Source organism: Salvelinus fontinalis, chromosome 34 (genome assembly GCF_029448725.1).
Source record: "Salvelinus fontinalis isolate EN_2023a chromosome 34, ASM2944872v1, whole genome shotgun sequence".
In the NCBI taxonomy this organism is placed as follows: domain Eukaryota; kingdom Metazoa; phylum Chordata; class Actinopteri; order Salmoniformes; family Salmonidae; genus Salvelinus; species Salvelinus fontinalis.
Genome location: NC_074698.1, coordinates 8,613,473 through 8,627,613, shown reverse-complemented (window position 1 = coordinate 8,627,613; position 14,141 = coordinate 8,613,473). Strand labels below are relative to the sequence as shown.

The 14,141-nt window shown below is 47.6% G+C and overlaps 1 protein-coding gene across 4 annotated transcripts in view; it reads left to right on the top strand.

Moving 5' to 3' along the window:
- LOC129833006 (voltage-dependent L-type calcium channel subunit beta-1-like) overlaps positions 1 to 14,141 on the top strand; it is a 42,720-nt gene that overhangs the window by 23,809 nt on the left and 4,770 nt on the right. For 2 of the 4 annotated variants that reach the window (XM_055897214.1, XM_055897216.1), the window contains 8 exons: positions 6,433 to 6,552; positions 6,948 to 7,070; positions 7,388 to 7,524; positions 8,076 to 8,143; positions 9,608 to 9,768; positions 12,542 to 12,622; positions 12,726 to 12,784; positions 12,931 to 13,040. In XM_055897214.1, coding sequence (XP_055753189.1) covers positions 6,433 to 6,552; positions 6,948 to 7,070; positions 7,388 to 7,524; positions 8,076 to 8,143; positions 9,608 to 9,768; positions 12,542 to 12,622; positions 12,726 to 12,784; positions 12,931 to 13,040 — 859 coding nt within the window. Of the gene's footprint in view, positions 1 to 3,698; positions 3,897 to 6,432; positions 6,553 to 6,947; positions 7,071 to 7,387; positions 7,525 to 8,075; positions 8,144 to 9,607; positions 9,769 to 10,348; positions 10,378 to 12,541; positions 12,623 to 12,725; positions 12,785 to 12,930; positions 13,041 to 14,141 lie in introns of those variants that run through there. The other 2 variants (XM_055897217.1, XM_055897215.1) reach the window with 2 other exon arrangements.

Here is a 14,141-nt window from a genome sequence, read left to right as displayed (position 1 = left end):
ATTAGCTCTGCCTACTAGCTCTGCCTACTAGCTCTGCCTACTAGCTCTGCCTACTAGCTCTGCCTACTAGCTCTGCCTACTAGCTCTGCCTATTAGCTCTGCCTATTAGCTCTGTCTATTAGCTCTGCCTACTAGCTCTGCCTACTAGCTCTGCCTACTAGCTCTGTCTATTAGCTCTGTCTATTAGCTCTGTCTATTAGCTCTGTCTATTAGCTCTGTCTATTAGCTCTGTCTATTAGCTCTGTCTATTAGCTCTGTCTATTAGCTCTGTCTATTAGCTCTGTCTATTAGCTCTGTCTATTAGCTCTGTCTATTAGCTCTGTCTATTAGCTCTGCCTACTAGCTCTGCCTACTAGCTCTGCCTACTAGCTCTACCTACTAGCTCTACCTACTAGCTCTACCTACTAGCTCCACTGGACAAAACTCCAGAGGACATACACTTACATAATTCCAACCTGACAGCAGTGCAACTTGATCATTAATCATTGGTCCATTGTTATGTGATCAATTCATGTGTTTGCTGCACCTTTGGCTTTTGGGGTAGAGTAACCTTACCGTGTTTTCAACTGAAATTGTAGACCTCCACAAGTCTGGTTCATCCTTGGGAGCAATTTCCAAATGCCTGAAGGTGCCACGTTCATCTGTACAAACAATAGTACGCAAGTATAAACACCATGGGACTATGCAGCCGTCATACCGCTCAGGAAGGAGACGCGTTCTGTCTCCTAGAGATGAACGTACTTTGGTGTGAAAAGTGCAAGTCAATCCCAGAACAACAGCAAAGGACCTTGTGAAGATGCTGGAGGAAATAGGTACAAAAGTATCTATATCCACTGTAAAACGAGTCCTATATCGACATAACCTGAAAGGCCGCTCAGCAAGGAAGAAGTCACTGCTCCAAAACCGCCATAAAAAGCCAGTCTACGGTTTGCAACTGCACATGGGGACAAAGATCGTACTTTTTGGAGAAATGTGCTTTGCTGTAGGAGGGACTGGTGCACTTCACAAAATAGATGGCATCATGAGGATGGAAAATTATGTGGATATATTGAAGCAACATCTCAAGACATCAGTCAGGAAGTTAAAGCTTGGTCGCAAATGGATCTTCCAAATGGACAACGACCCCAAACATACTTCTAAAGTTGTGGCAAAATGGCTAAAGGAAAACAATGTCAAGGTATTGGAGTGGCCATCACAAAGCCCTGATTTCAATCCTATAGAAAATGTGTGGGAAAAACTGAAAAAGTGTGTGCGAGCAAGGAGGTCTACAAACCTGACTCAGTTACACCAGCTCTGTCAGGAGGAATGGACCAAAATTCACCCAACTTATTGGGGAAGCCATTTAAAGGCAATGCTATCAAATACTAATTGAGTGTATGTAAACTTCTGACCCACTGGTAATGTGTTGAAAGAAATAAAAGCTGAAATAAATAATTCTCCCGAGCCCTGTACGCACTGTTCCTTCTCCCCGCACTCGCCCTGGGGTGCGTGCCCTCAGCCCGGTACCACCAGTGCCGGTACCACGCACCAGGCTTATAATGCGCTTCGAGAATCCAGTGTGCCCTGTTCCTGCTCCCCGCACTCGCCTAGTGGTGCGTGTCTCCAGTCCGGTACCACCAGATCCGGCACCACGCACCAGGCCTACTGTGCGCCTCAGCAGGCCAGAGTCTGCCGTCTGCCCAGCGCCGCCTGCGCTGCTTGTCTGCCCAGCGCCGCCTGCGCCGCCCGTCTGCCCAGCGCCGCATGCGCCGCCCGTCTGCCCAGCGCCGTCTGCGCCGCCCGTCTGGCCGCCCTTCTGCCCAGCGCCATCTGAGCCGCCCGTCTGCCCAGCGCCATCTGAGCCGCCCGTCTGCCCAGCGCCATCTGAGCCGCCCGTCTGCCCAGCGCCATCTGAGCCGCCCGTCTGCCCAGCGCCATCTGAGGAGCCGGTCAGGAGCCGCCAGAGCCGCCCGCCGGTCAGGAGCCGCCAGAGCCGCCCGCCGGTCAGGAGCCGCCAGCCGGTCAGGAGCGGCCCGCCGGTCAGGAGCGGCCCGCCGGTCAGGAGCCGCCTCTCAGTCAGGAGCCGCCTCTCAGTCATGAGCCGCCCCTCAGTCATGAGCCGCCCCTCAGTCATGAGCCGCCCCTCAGTCCATTGGGGTCATTTAGGAGGGTCGCCATTCCGAGGAGGCCACGGAAGCGGGGATTGACTATGGTGGAGTGGGAGCCACGTCCAGCGCCAGAGCCGCCACCGTGGACAGATGCCCACCCAGACCATCCCCTATAGGTTCAGGTTTTGCGGCCGGAGTCCGCACCTTGGGGGGGGGGGGGGTTACTGTCACGTTTCTGACCTTATTTCCTATGTTTAGTCTTTATTTAGTTGGTCAGGACGTGAGCTGGGTGGGTATTATCTATGTTTCTATGTGGGGTTTCTTGTTTGGCCTGATATGGTTCTCAATCAGAGGCAGGTGTTAGTCATTGTCTCTGATTGGGAACCATATTTAGGTAGCCTATTTTTGTAGTGTGTTTTGTGGGTGATTGTTCCTGTTCGTGTGTTCATCTGGTCTGTGTTCACTAGTTCGGGACTGTAGCGTCTTCGGTTCTTTCTGTCAGTTTGTTGTTTTTGTTCGTTGTTTAAGTAGCCTATTAAAATATGGATTATCATCACGCTGCAGTTTGGTCCTCCTCTCTTTCACCCGAAGACAGCCGTTACATTCTCTCTACTATTATTCTGACATTTCACATTCTTAAAATAAAGTGGTGATCCTAACTGACCTAAGACAGTGAATCTTTGCTAGGATTAAATGTCAGGAATTGTGAAAAACAGAGTTGAAATGTAAGGTGTATGTCAACTTCTGACTTCAACTGTCTGTCTATAGGCCCAGCTCTCCAGACAAAGCCTTGAAGCAGGATGTTTATCAAATAAGCTCAGCTGTAGCCATTAGTCACCTTTTGAGTATGTTTCTGAGAGCATGTTAATCTAGCCATTTCTCCTGCCTTCACCACTTCCAAAAGTGAGCGGTGCTATTTTGATGGTGTCTCTCATCCTCTCCATGTTTATCTCTCTCTCTCGCTCTCTCTCTCTCTCTCTCTCTCTCTCTCTCTCTCTCTGAACTAAGCAGCTGGGCTGGTTACTATGACACTACCGGGATCTCTGGCCTGGCCAATGGGAGAGCAGCTATGGGATCAGGTGGTTTTTAGCTATTTTGAACAGAAGCTGTGAAGTGAAGCAAGCAACTAAAGGAGTGACAGAATCCATTGACAGAGGGAGGGAGTGGAAGAGAGGGAAGGACAGTATGCAGTAAAGGAGCATGTAGAGAGGCGATGGGAGAGAAGAAGAGAAAGGTGGAGGAGAGAGAGAGGACCGTAGGAGAGAAAGAATACGATTAATTAGAGGTATCCATACTGCCTGTTGATCGGTACATCACCCTGGTCCCTGCCTCACACTCCAATCCCCACCAGACTGTGTTTGTTTAGTAAAGGTTTGATTAAGTCCCTAATTGTGTCTCCCTCTCCTTTTCTCTCCATGGATTTCACTCCCGTCTTTGTCTTTTTCTATTCTGCGGGTTTGTTATGTGGTGTGACCAGGAGTGAGTGAGTCACACATACTGTAAACACACACGCACACACACACACACACACACACACACACACACACACACACACACACACACACACACACACACATCCCTCTTGCTCCCTCTCGCTTCACTGCATCACAGACCTGTTGCAGCAGTCAGGGAGTTGCTGTTCTGTGAGAGTTATTCTGAGGAGGCAGTAAGCTATTCTCTCCTCTTTATTCTCTCTCGTAGACAGACACAGTCCTCTTGGTTTCTCATCTATCTTAATTAACCTTTATATAATAATCAGCTCTCCATGTTGGGATGCACCTGTATGGGTTAGAGGATGACTCAGAGCCGGTAAGTGGCAACGGCTATTATCATCATTGTTAAACGCTGCATGTCTGTCTGTCTGTGTCGAGGAGATGGGCAAGGGTGGGTGTGTTTGTGTTAATGAAACAGGAAGTAGGGATGGTCAGGGGTGGCTCCCCTGGAAGTGACTGCCTGTTGCCTTGGTTACCGGGCGTGGCATGGCTAAGCCACCGATTGATTTTGATGCGGCACTAGAATCAACGTTCTGTTTGTTATTCATTCAAACCATGTAAAGTGACACAATAAATGTCAAAGTACCTAGCTCTCACTCACATACAGTATTTCTGTCTGTCTGTGACAGGTTGCCCTAGTGTATATTTAGTCCTTCGAGTCCTGTCTGGTCTCTATTTGCTCTGGAGTAAAGATGGGGGCTGGGGCCTGAACCTTCACCTCCGACCCCTGACCCGTGCTACCTTCTGGGGCATTCTGGCGACTCAACCCTTCTTTTCATTTCTTCTCCTCTTTCACACGGCTCTATACGTAGCAACAGTACCTGCCGTTGCTGTTATAACAGGCAGAGGCCGAGGGACCAATAGGGAGTCGGGAAGTTTTCGGATTTTGCGATCGCACCATTTAAAAAAAAAAAAAGCAGTTTTGTTTAAGCTCATACTTATGTGCTAATTACCAAATACCTACGTGTTAGAACTCCCCATTTTTTTCATCTGGGAATTATTTCAAGTCATTACATATGGTGGATGTCAATTCTCACCTCTATTTAAAAACGCCACACCTAATGACTCACTCATTCTGCCTCGCACATTCAGCTGTCCGCATTCTTGTCTGCACCTCCCACGGGTGTTTGCGGCGAGCGAGCGAGAGAGAGTCTGACACCTGGAATAACCGAACAAGTGGGATAGTTACATAAAGAGAACACTCAAACACTTTACAAGTGAGCCAGGCTGTACTACCAGTGCTGGGCTGTAGTGTACAGTATACCAGGCAGGGAACGCTCCGCTCTGAGCAGAGCCCCCCAGGAGAGGAGGCCAGGCCAGGGTTTTTATTGTGTGGATGGATGGATTAGGATCAGCCAGAGAGGCTCAGGTTACCATTGATCACTGGTGGTGGAAGTAGACAAAAACCATAGCCACTTCATGAGTAATATATCAGTGCTAATATTAAACCCGGGCCTTAGGCTGTTTTATCTCTCTTTTCTATCTCTCTCTCTATCCCCCCCTCTCTCTCTGACACGCCCACACTCGGTGCATCTGTAGGCACTGGGTGTTAAACACATGAAAGCGCCTGATCAGATGGGATTCAGGTTTGCATATGTGTTTTGCTGCATCCACTTCACACTCATATTACACCAGCCAAGTGTTATGTGCCAGACAGTAATGTGTGTATTTGAGGAGTAGGCTTGAGTGCAGGCATCCAGTTAGGCAGCCAGGCAGGCAGGCAGGTTCCCTTTGTGCCTCCAAGTTATAAATAAAGGGTGAAACACAAGATATGCCACAGAGAGGTGGTAGATGACGATTAAAGGTGATTGGGATATTTGCCCTCGAGCCATTCAGAATGAGGTAGGCAACCAGTCAGTAGTATAGAACACACCACAGTACATATTAGGGTCTAAATACAGATGGACAGAACACACTACAGTACATATTATGGTCTAAATAGAGATGGACAGAACACACTACAGTACATATTAGGGTCTAAATACAGATGGACAGAACACACTACAGTACATATTATGGTCTAAATACAGATGGACAGAACACACTACAGTACATATTATGGTCTAAATACAGATGGACAGAACACACTACAGTACATATTATGGTCTAAACAGAGAAGTACAGAACACACTACAGTACATATTATGGTCTAAATAGAGATGGACAGAACCCACTACAGTACATATTATGGTCTAAACTGAGATGTACAGAACTCACTACAGTACATATTATGGTCTAAACAGAGATGGAGCAAAGCATAGGGAGATGTGAAAAGACAGGCAGTGGGAAAAAATATATTGAGAGAAGAGACTGAGAGGCACAGAGTGAAGGATACATAAAGCAGAGAGGGAGAGAGATCCCAGGGAAGAAAAAAACGGATTATCATGTTGGGCACAAGGCCTTGATTGTGTTATTCCACACACACCTCTACAGTAAACTAATTTCTCTCCCCCCTGTCTGTCTGTTGGTGTTGTTATGGGGAGGTGTGTGTGGTGTGTGTGTGTGTGTGTGTTCCAGTAGTACTATTGCTGTCTTTATTGCCTTTACTGGCACGCAGGTTTTTATTCAAGGACGTGTGGTCATGCCATAGAATACGCTTGTGTACACACACCCACACACACCCCTGCTCGAACAAACATACAGCACGCTAGAAAAAATAACCATGCCACCATCTCCCACATTCTCCTTCTTTCCTTCTCTCTATACCTCCTCTCTCTCTCTCTGCCCTCTTTCTTTCTCTCTCTCTCTCTGCCCTCTTTCTTTCTCTCTCTCTCTCACTCTCTCTCTCTCGCTCTCTCTCTCTCACATATAAGCTCTCACTTCCTTACTCTGTGTGTGTGTGTGTGTTGCAGGGCTCTGCCGACTCCTACACCAGCCGGCCGTCAGACTCAGATGTGTCCCTGGAGGAGGACCCAGAGGCACTGAGGAAGGAGGCAGACCTACAGGCCCTGGCCACCCTCGAGAAAGCTAAGGTCAGAGGTCACCATGGCCCTTCCCTGTGACCCTATCCTTCTGTTATACAGTACCCCATACAGCCATACAGAACAGCACGGTCTTTAACCGTTCGCCCTGACCCTAACTATACACCTGACTAACTAACTATACACATCTGACCCTAACTATACATATCTCGCTAACAGTGTCCCCTCAATGTTTTAGGTACACGGTTAACACATATTACAACCTGTATTTCTAGTCAATTAACGTTCAACAACAGTCTTTGTGACATCATAGACATCGAGCGACATGACAAGGTGAGTAATGTCTCACCCCCGTCTTGTCCGCTCTCGGCCTCATGTCGTTCATCATTCTTATCCTCCATTCTCATTCTTTGTTCTGCTTTCTCTTCTCGCTTCAACCTCTCCAGACCAAACCAGTGGCCTTTGCCGTGCGGACGAATGTGGGCTACAACTCTGGGCCCAGCGACGACGTCCCAGTGCAGGGCATGGCCATCTCCTTTGAAGCCAAAGACTTCCTACACATCAAAGAGGTACCCGGAAGCTGCGTAAACAACACTGGGCCTTCTGATTTCCTTATTGTTAGATCATTTCTGAAGATGATTCAGTTCCCATCCCCTGGAGCTTTACGAAGACAGTGGGATATGGTGAAATGGCATTTTGTTGTAATATGAACATCCGGGTTCTAGATTTATATCTGATTGATGTGTCGATAAGCAAGCTACGATGGCGGCGGCGGTTGCCTTGGCAACAACCGCAGGGGCTCTGTGAGCGAGGGAGGAGAAGACTGGTGCGTGTATTATTGGGTAGCATTTACGTGTCTGTCTGTCTGTCTGTGTGCTCTGTGCAGAAGTACAATAATGACTGGTGGATTGGGCGTCTGGTGAAGGAGGGCTGTGAGGTGGGGTTCATCCCCAGCCCAGTCAAACTGGAGAACACCCGGCTACTGCAGGAGCAGAAGATGAGACAGAACCGCCTCAGCTCCAGGTACTGGCTGCTGCCCACACCCACATCCCCTGGCACCCATCCCCCAGTCACTTTACAGCAACATAGATCAGTTACCTATCGGCTACCGTCATGTCAGAGCTGTTATCCAACAGGGTTGGGCTCAATTCGAATTGAAGGCAGTCAATTTAAAAAGTAAACTAAAATCACAATTCAATAAGGGCATTTATTTTCATTGACTTCTCAATAAACTGAAAAGTAGACGCTACTTATTTCTAAAGTAAAAAAAAAAAAGAATGAATTTCTGAATGAAGGCAGTTCATTCAGAAATTCATTCTTTTTTTTTTTTTTTACTTTAGAAATAAGTAGCGTCTACTTTTCAGAGCCAACCCTGTTATCCAATTAGCTTCCACAATGCATGCAACATAACACAGTACAATGATCACCCAATCACCACTTCACAACAGTCACTACTTCACAATTAAAAATGGAAAAAGTTTCATTTATTTTCAATGACAATTTTTTTCAATCCACTTCAATTTTCACCTACCAGTAACCATCCACTCATTGTTCTCTCCTCCTCACTCTTACAGTAAATCTGGTGGCAGCTCCAGCCTGGACGTTGCCACGGGAACACGCAGGCCCACCACTCCTGGCACAGGTAAGGTCAGGGGTAGGGTGTCATCGTCACAGCTCGGCTGGCTAGAAGAGACCCACACGATAGCTATAGATATAGCCCTTTGCCGCGGCCTGTCGCTAATATTTCGTGTCGATTTGAATTGGATAGTTAGTGATCCATGATGAAGGAGATATCTGCAGTGTGGAGGGGAGTGTCTCGGTGGGTGTGCTGCTGCTGCTAGCGTGAGAGTCAGATGGAGAGAAAGAGAGGGGTCCTCTAGCAGGTTTGTCATTAGCATGGCCAACAGGACCAGCCTGAAATACAGCTGAGGATATAGCGCTCCTCTCATTCAATCTGATCACTACTTTTGGCCAGACCAGGGCTGCGTCCCAAATGGCACCCTATTCCCTGCATAGTGCGCTAGTTTTGACCGAAGCCTTATGGGCCCTGGTCAAAGGTAATATGCCCTTTGATGCACGATTTGAGACGCAGCCCATACCTTAAGTGTTAGCACCGGGCAGCAACGGGATAGTTCAGTTCAGTCATGCTGCTGGATAGACACTACCGTTCACTGAGGGAAATAAATAGACTGACATAGAGACAGAAAGAAAGATTGACAGAAATATATACATGTTTTTATTAGATAAGAACTGACTGGGAGTGAATTCATTGAATTGAATAATTGAATTGAGGACAGGCGGACTAGATCAGACACGCAGATTGACTGCAACTGCCGTTGTTTCTCCGTTGATGGATTACCTAACAATGATGGATGTGTTACGTTAATACACGACAGTTATAGTATGGTTCTCTTTATCAACCATATTTGTTACACCTCAACTGATAAACCAAACCCATACTCCTGCCTTGCTGTGCCGGCTTAAAACACCCCTACCCACACCCAAAACACAGAGCCCTCAGCACCTTAACCAGTCCCAGCACACAGCAAACCCTCCTCGGGGCAGCTAAACACCCTTTTCTGCCTCCACCTCCTAGCACCTCTTCTTCTCTGCTCTCTCTCTCTCTTTTCCTCGTCTCCGCCACTTCTTCTTCAGCAGTGAATAGCTCTCTCTTCCGCCTCCTTTCTCTACGCATCGCTCTATTACTCACTGTTCTGTTTCCATCACTGTTTCTCTGACCTGCTCATACACCGACTTCGTCGTGGCCAAAAGCATTTATTCTTTACTTAGTCGCCTGTTGACTTTTATTTCAGCGCTGTTATTTCTGGTTCAGAACTCTGTCATTTCTCCCGTTTCTAGATCTCAGATCTGAGTCTGGTCTTCTCTCTGCTCTTGATTGCCTTTCTTATCGTGCCTTTCTTGTCCTCCCTTTTTTCTCTGTCCTCGTTTCTCTGTGTACATCTCCCCTTTTTCTCACCCTTTCACCATTGCTCGATATTCTTTCTCTCTCTTTCTGTCATTCTCTCTCTCAATCTCTCTCTCTCTCTCTCTCTCTCTCTCTCTCTCTCTCTCTTTCTCTCTCACTCTACCCCGCCCCACCCCTCAGCTCATGTGGACATGTCCACGATGGCTTTTGACCTTGACCCCCTGGACCTGGATGCCGAGGAGCCCCCTGAGCCCCAGGGTGACCCTCGCTCCCCCAAGGGCAGCGCAGGCAGCGTCACCTCCCCCCAGGGCCAAATCCACCGCCTGCCCTTCTTTAAGAAGGTAAAGCCCTCCAGGGGACCCAGGCAGCACGGCTGCTTCCCCTCCCCACCTCCCTTCAACCAAACCTCCCTTCTGCACGAAGCTATGGCCCAGTCCTAGGCTATAATAACCTCTGTCTGTCCCCACTAGCCCCTCTTACCCCCCTCGTCTCTGACTTACTGCCCTAAACTGACCCACCATTCCCGCCGCTAGCTAGCTAGCGCCTGTCTGACTCTCTAATCCCGATTGGCCCCTCAGTCTCTGGTCACCGTGGTAACGTTGAGTTATGTTTGCCTGTGTGTTTCTGCGCTGGTCAACTGGGGGAGGGGTTGAGCTGAGCTAAAGACGAACCTGACCACGTTCATACATTCGCCGATGCAAAAGCAACGTATGAATATTCGTCCGACGGAGCATCTCGAATCGATCAGACTACAGTGGGTGTGGTCTCCGCTGTCCTATTGAACAGCTCCACGCCCAATTCCCAACTAACCGTCACCTGTCAATAACAACACGTCCTCTGTCTTTTGTGCTTTTATGTCTCTTTTTTTTGTCCCTTTTGCTCTGTCTTCTCGCGGCGGTTGTGTGTGGAATGATACTGTAGGTGGTCCAGCTAAACAGAAACAGAAGTCGGTGAGTCTGTGCTGACCTTTACTTCACCTTTACCTTCTGTTCTGCCTCCTCCTCCTCTTCCTCTCTGTCGTCTCTCCATGTTCCTCAGTCTGCTCTCATGTCGGCTTATGCTAGAGAGAGTGGGAGGTGACTGGATTTGAACATTTCCTCATTTTTTTTGTCAAGGTTTTCACTTATTCCCCAAGGAGAAGATTTCCGTGTTGCAGTTGTCCCCGGGGATATTGTGTTCCAAAATGATCAATGAATAAATTATGGAAAATGAGAAATGATAGGGAGGAATTGTAGGAAGGGGAATGTTAGTTCCACCCCCAAATGCAAGCAGGGCTTCCATTGTCGCTGTCTTCAGAGCTGATTGGGTAAACACGGGCTGTCAGTATGCAGTCAGAGCTGATTGGGTAAACACGGGCTGTCAGTAAGCAGGTGCAGGCGTGTCACGGCCCCTGTCACTCACAGTTCTGGTGAACGTTAATGCTCCCTGATGTGTTTTCATTCCCATTCTGGACGGCTGCTTTGAGTGACAGCCAGTAGCCTGTCATCAGCCCGCCTCGCTATCTCAGAGCTGTCAACACAGCTTTGATCCCATAGATACAGGAGACTGTGGAGACAGAGGCACGCTTTGTCCTCCAATAGCAAAAACACTTTCTATAGATTACGTGAAAGTTCATGTTATTCAGAAAGAGAGAGATTAATGGTGATACGCAGTGCACTTCCCCCAGCACTGCCCCTCTAGTGATGAGCACCATTTGGAAAAGTTCTTTAAGTGTATTTTTAGATGTAGTGAATCGTAATGAGGTGAACTGAGTCCACTGCCTGGTTGTGGAGGTGTGGCTTTATGTAACGTAATGTACCTTAGTGGAGGAGAGCTCTTCAAGCCTCTATGCTACTGCTCTCAGTGCACTAAAGTGCTGCATGGAATACAGAGGAGAAGGCGTGCTGAGAATACAGAGAGCTGACACCGAGTACACGCTAGCACCCTACAGGTGTAGGATCTTAATGTGATCACTTTTATGTTGCTGAGAATTTTCCTGCAGGAAATGCAAATGAGCTTTGTGATTTACATACATTTACTGAAAACGTTTCATGTACTCTACTTTGGGCCAGTTAATGGCCTAACCACGGATCAACCAACATTATGGACTAAACGTTCAAAACCGGTTGCTGCAGGATTATTTTGCTGTGACAATATAGGTCAAATTAAGATCCTACATCTGTATTCTCCTAATGCCTGCCTGTCTGTTAGTGGATAGACCATGGGACCTGTTCTCCGCTTAGTGTTCTCCCCTCACCTGTCACTCCAAAACGGGACGCTTTCTATAACAGAACAGATGCTTATAGATGCGTTGTCGGGCAGATGAATCATGCTTCTCATGGTTCATATTGGTGGAATGTTAATGTATGCATTTGTTTTACTTGCCGGGATATTGATTGACTGGGTGTGTGTGTTTTGCGTAAGAGTGCGCGTCATCTGTGTATGTTTCCATTTTCATTGTGATATGAGTGTTTAAAAGTTAGTGTCTGAAATCCGTTCTCTGTATGTTGGTTCAAAATGAGGGGTATCTTTTTGTAGGTTTAGTGTGTGCTTGTTGTCCATTTTCTCTGGGCCTAAAAACCCATTTGGCTCGGTGTCTATCTGGGGAGTCTACCACACACAGATACATACTACGAGAGAGTAGGAGAGAGAGAGTTTGTTTTTGACTGGATCCGCAGTCACATAAGCATTTGGCTGCATGAAAGCTCCTGAGATTCTTTTTTTATATATATATCAATAATGGCCCTTACCACTCTCCGTAGCTCATTCTGATCCAATTTGATGACGGTTTATTTCATTTGCTATGACTGGGAGGGCAGACTGAGAAATGGAAATGAGTGCTTTCTGTGAAAAATGTTGAGCTTGGTCTTTTATCCTATCCTGTCTGAAAAGCATTACATGTCATTCTGACTGTAGTCTACTGTACAGAGAGAGGAAGAGTTGGTGTTGGCATAATGTTGATTTATGTGTATGTGTGTGACAGTAGATTGTGTAGCTCCGGACGTGTGCGTACAAAGTGGCTGTAGATTGTGCGTCTCAAGAGTATGCGTGGGCTCTGTTCGCGTGTGTGTCTGTGTTCAGACACAGTGGTTGTAGTGTCTCACCCCGCTCTTGGTGCTCTCCTGCCTGGCTCAGATGGAGCATGTCCCCCCTTACGACGTGGTCCCCTCCATGAGACCCATCATTCTAGTGGGGCCGTCACTGAAGGGCTACGAGGTAAGGCTACTGTGTAGCTCAATCTCCCCAACTTTCTTCACGGTTTATTATAGCGGTCGTATTCCACGCCTCCTTTGTTCTTCTTCTCCTCGGCTCCCACCAGGTGACTGACATGATGCAAAAGGCTCTCTTTGACTTTCTCAAGCACAAGTTTGAGGGCAGGTGAGTTTCAGGCCAGCCACAGAACACGACTGAAATATTTACCATATCTAGTAAAGGTTGAAAATGTCTTCAACTTATTATTTAGTTCACCTGCTTTAAGACGTTTCCAGTTCTCAGCCCTGATTGGTTGATCGTGTTTCTTCCAGGATATCCATCACCCGGGTGACAGCAGACATCTCCCTTGCCAAGCGCTCGGTCCTCAACAACCCCAGTAAACACGCCATCATCGAGCGCTCCAGCACGCGCTCCAGCCTGGGTAAGACAGGACCTGTAGGGAAAGACATCTTTGTACCTTCTTTGTACCTATAAGAAAACTATTGTTCATAATAATTGCCAGGACTGGCTCGGTGCCTTTCCAACACGCACCACACGTGTTACATTTCAAAAAGCTTTGTTAGTTCATGTTTCTTATCATCCGTTGGGCTATTGTGTTGTTACCTTTCACTATCCGTGTTTTCATATATCCATCTTAGCTTGTGTAAGTGTTAGATCCTGCTGATGACTTGCCCGATTCTAAATGAAACACCAGGTTGTACTTGGACAATGACCGGTGTTTAACCTGTCTCCGAGTATTGGGAGAGAGATATTTAAAAGTATCGTTTCTGTTGGTAAATGCTACCTGGTCAGCGAAAGGTCAGGGAATATTGGTTGATTGGATGTTAGCATCTATTGATAACATGCAGTAGGGAGCCTCATAGTCGCCCATTCAACCATTGAATTGAAATGGAATTGAATTACGCAAAGGTTTTTATTTAGAAGGTCATCAATCCACTCCATTTGGCGTAGAAGGTCTTCAATATCAGTGAGCAGAACAGGAAGGCCCCTCTAGAGGAGAGGCTAGCTGAGCAGAGAGGGGCAGTGTAGCCTGACAACCCCGAAAGGGCTGTCGGCCTTCTAGCTTTATTACTCATTGTCCCCCTCTGACCTGGCCTCTTCTCTTTCTCCATCCTGTCTTTTCCTCCCCTCCACCCACCCATCCCTCTCTTCCACCACTCTCCTTCCCTCCACTCGCTCTACGTCTCTCAGACGTGCTGGGTACGTATGCTCTCAACCCCACGAGGAAAACAACCAAGAGCTTTTTTCCCCCTCTGTTCTCCTCCCCTGTCTGTCTCTCACTACTCTCCTCGTCCCCTCATTACACTCGTACCTCATGCATCTGTCTGCCTGTCTGTTCCTCACACATGTTTGTGAAAGCCTGTTGCTTGCAGTAATAAAACAACTTGAACTCCGGCTTGGAAAGAGTAGACTAATTACACAGCCGAATGAGTTGGCTGGTTGGCTCTGGTGGCTCTAGGCTGCTCAGCTGAGCGTCTGCCTGCTGTCTGCCTGTCTGTCTGTCTGAGGTTCAGGGGAAATG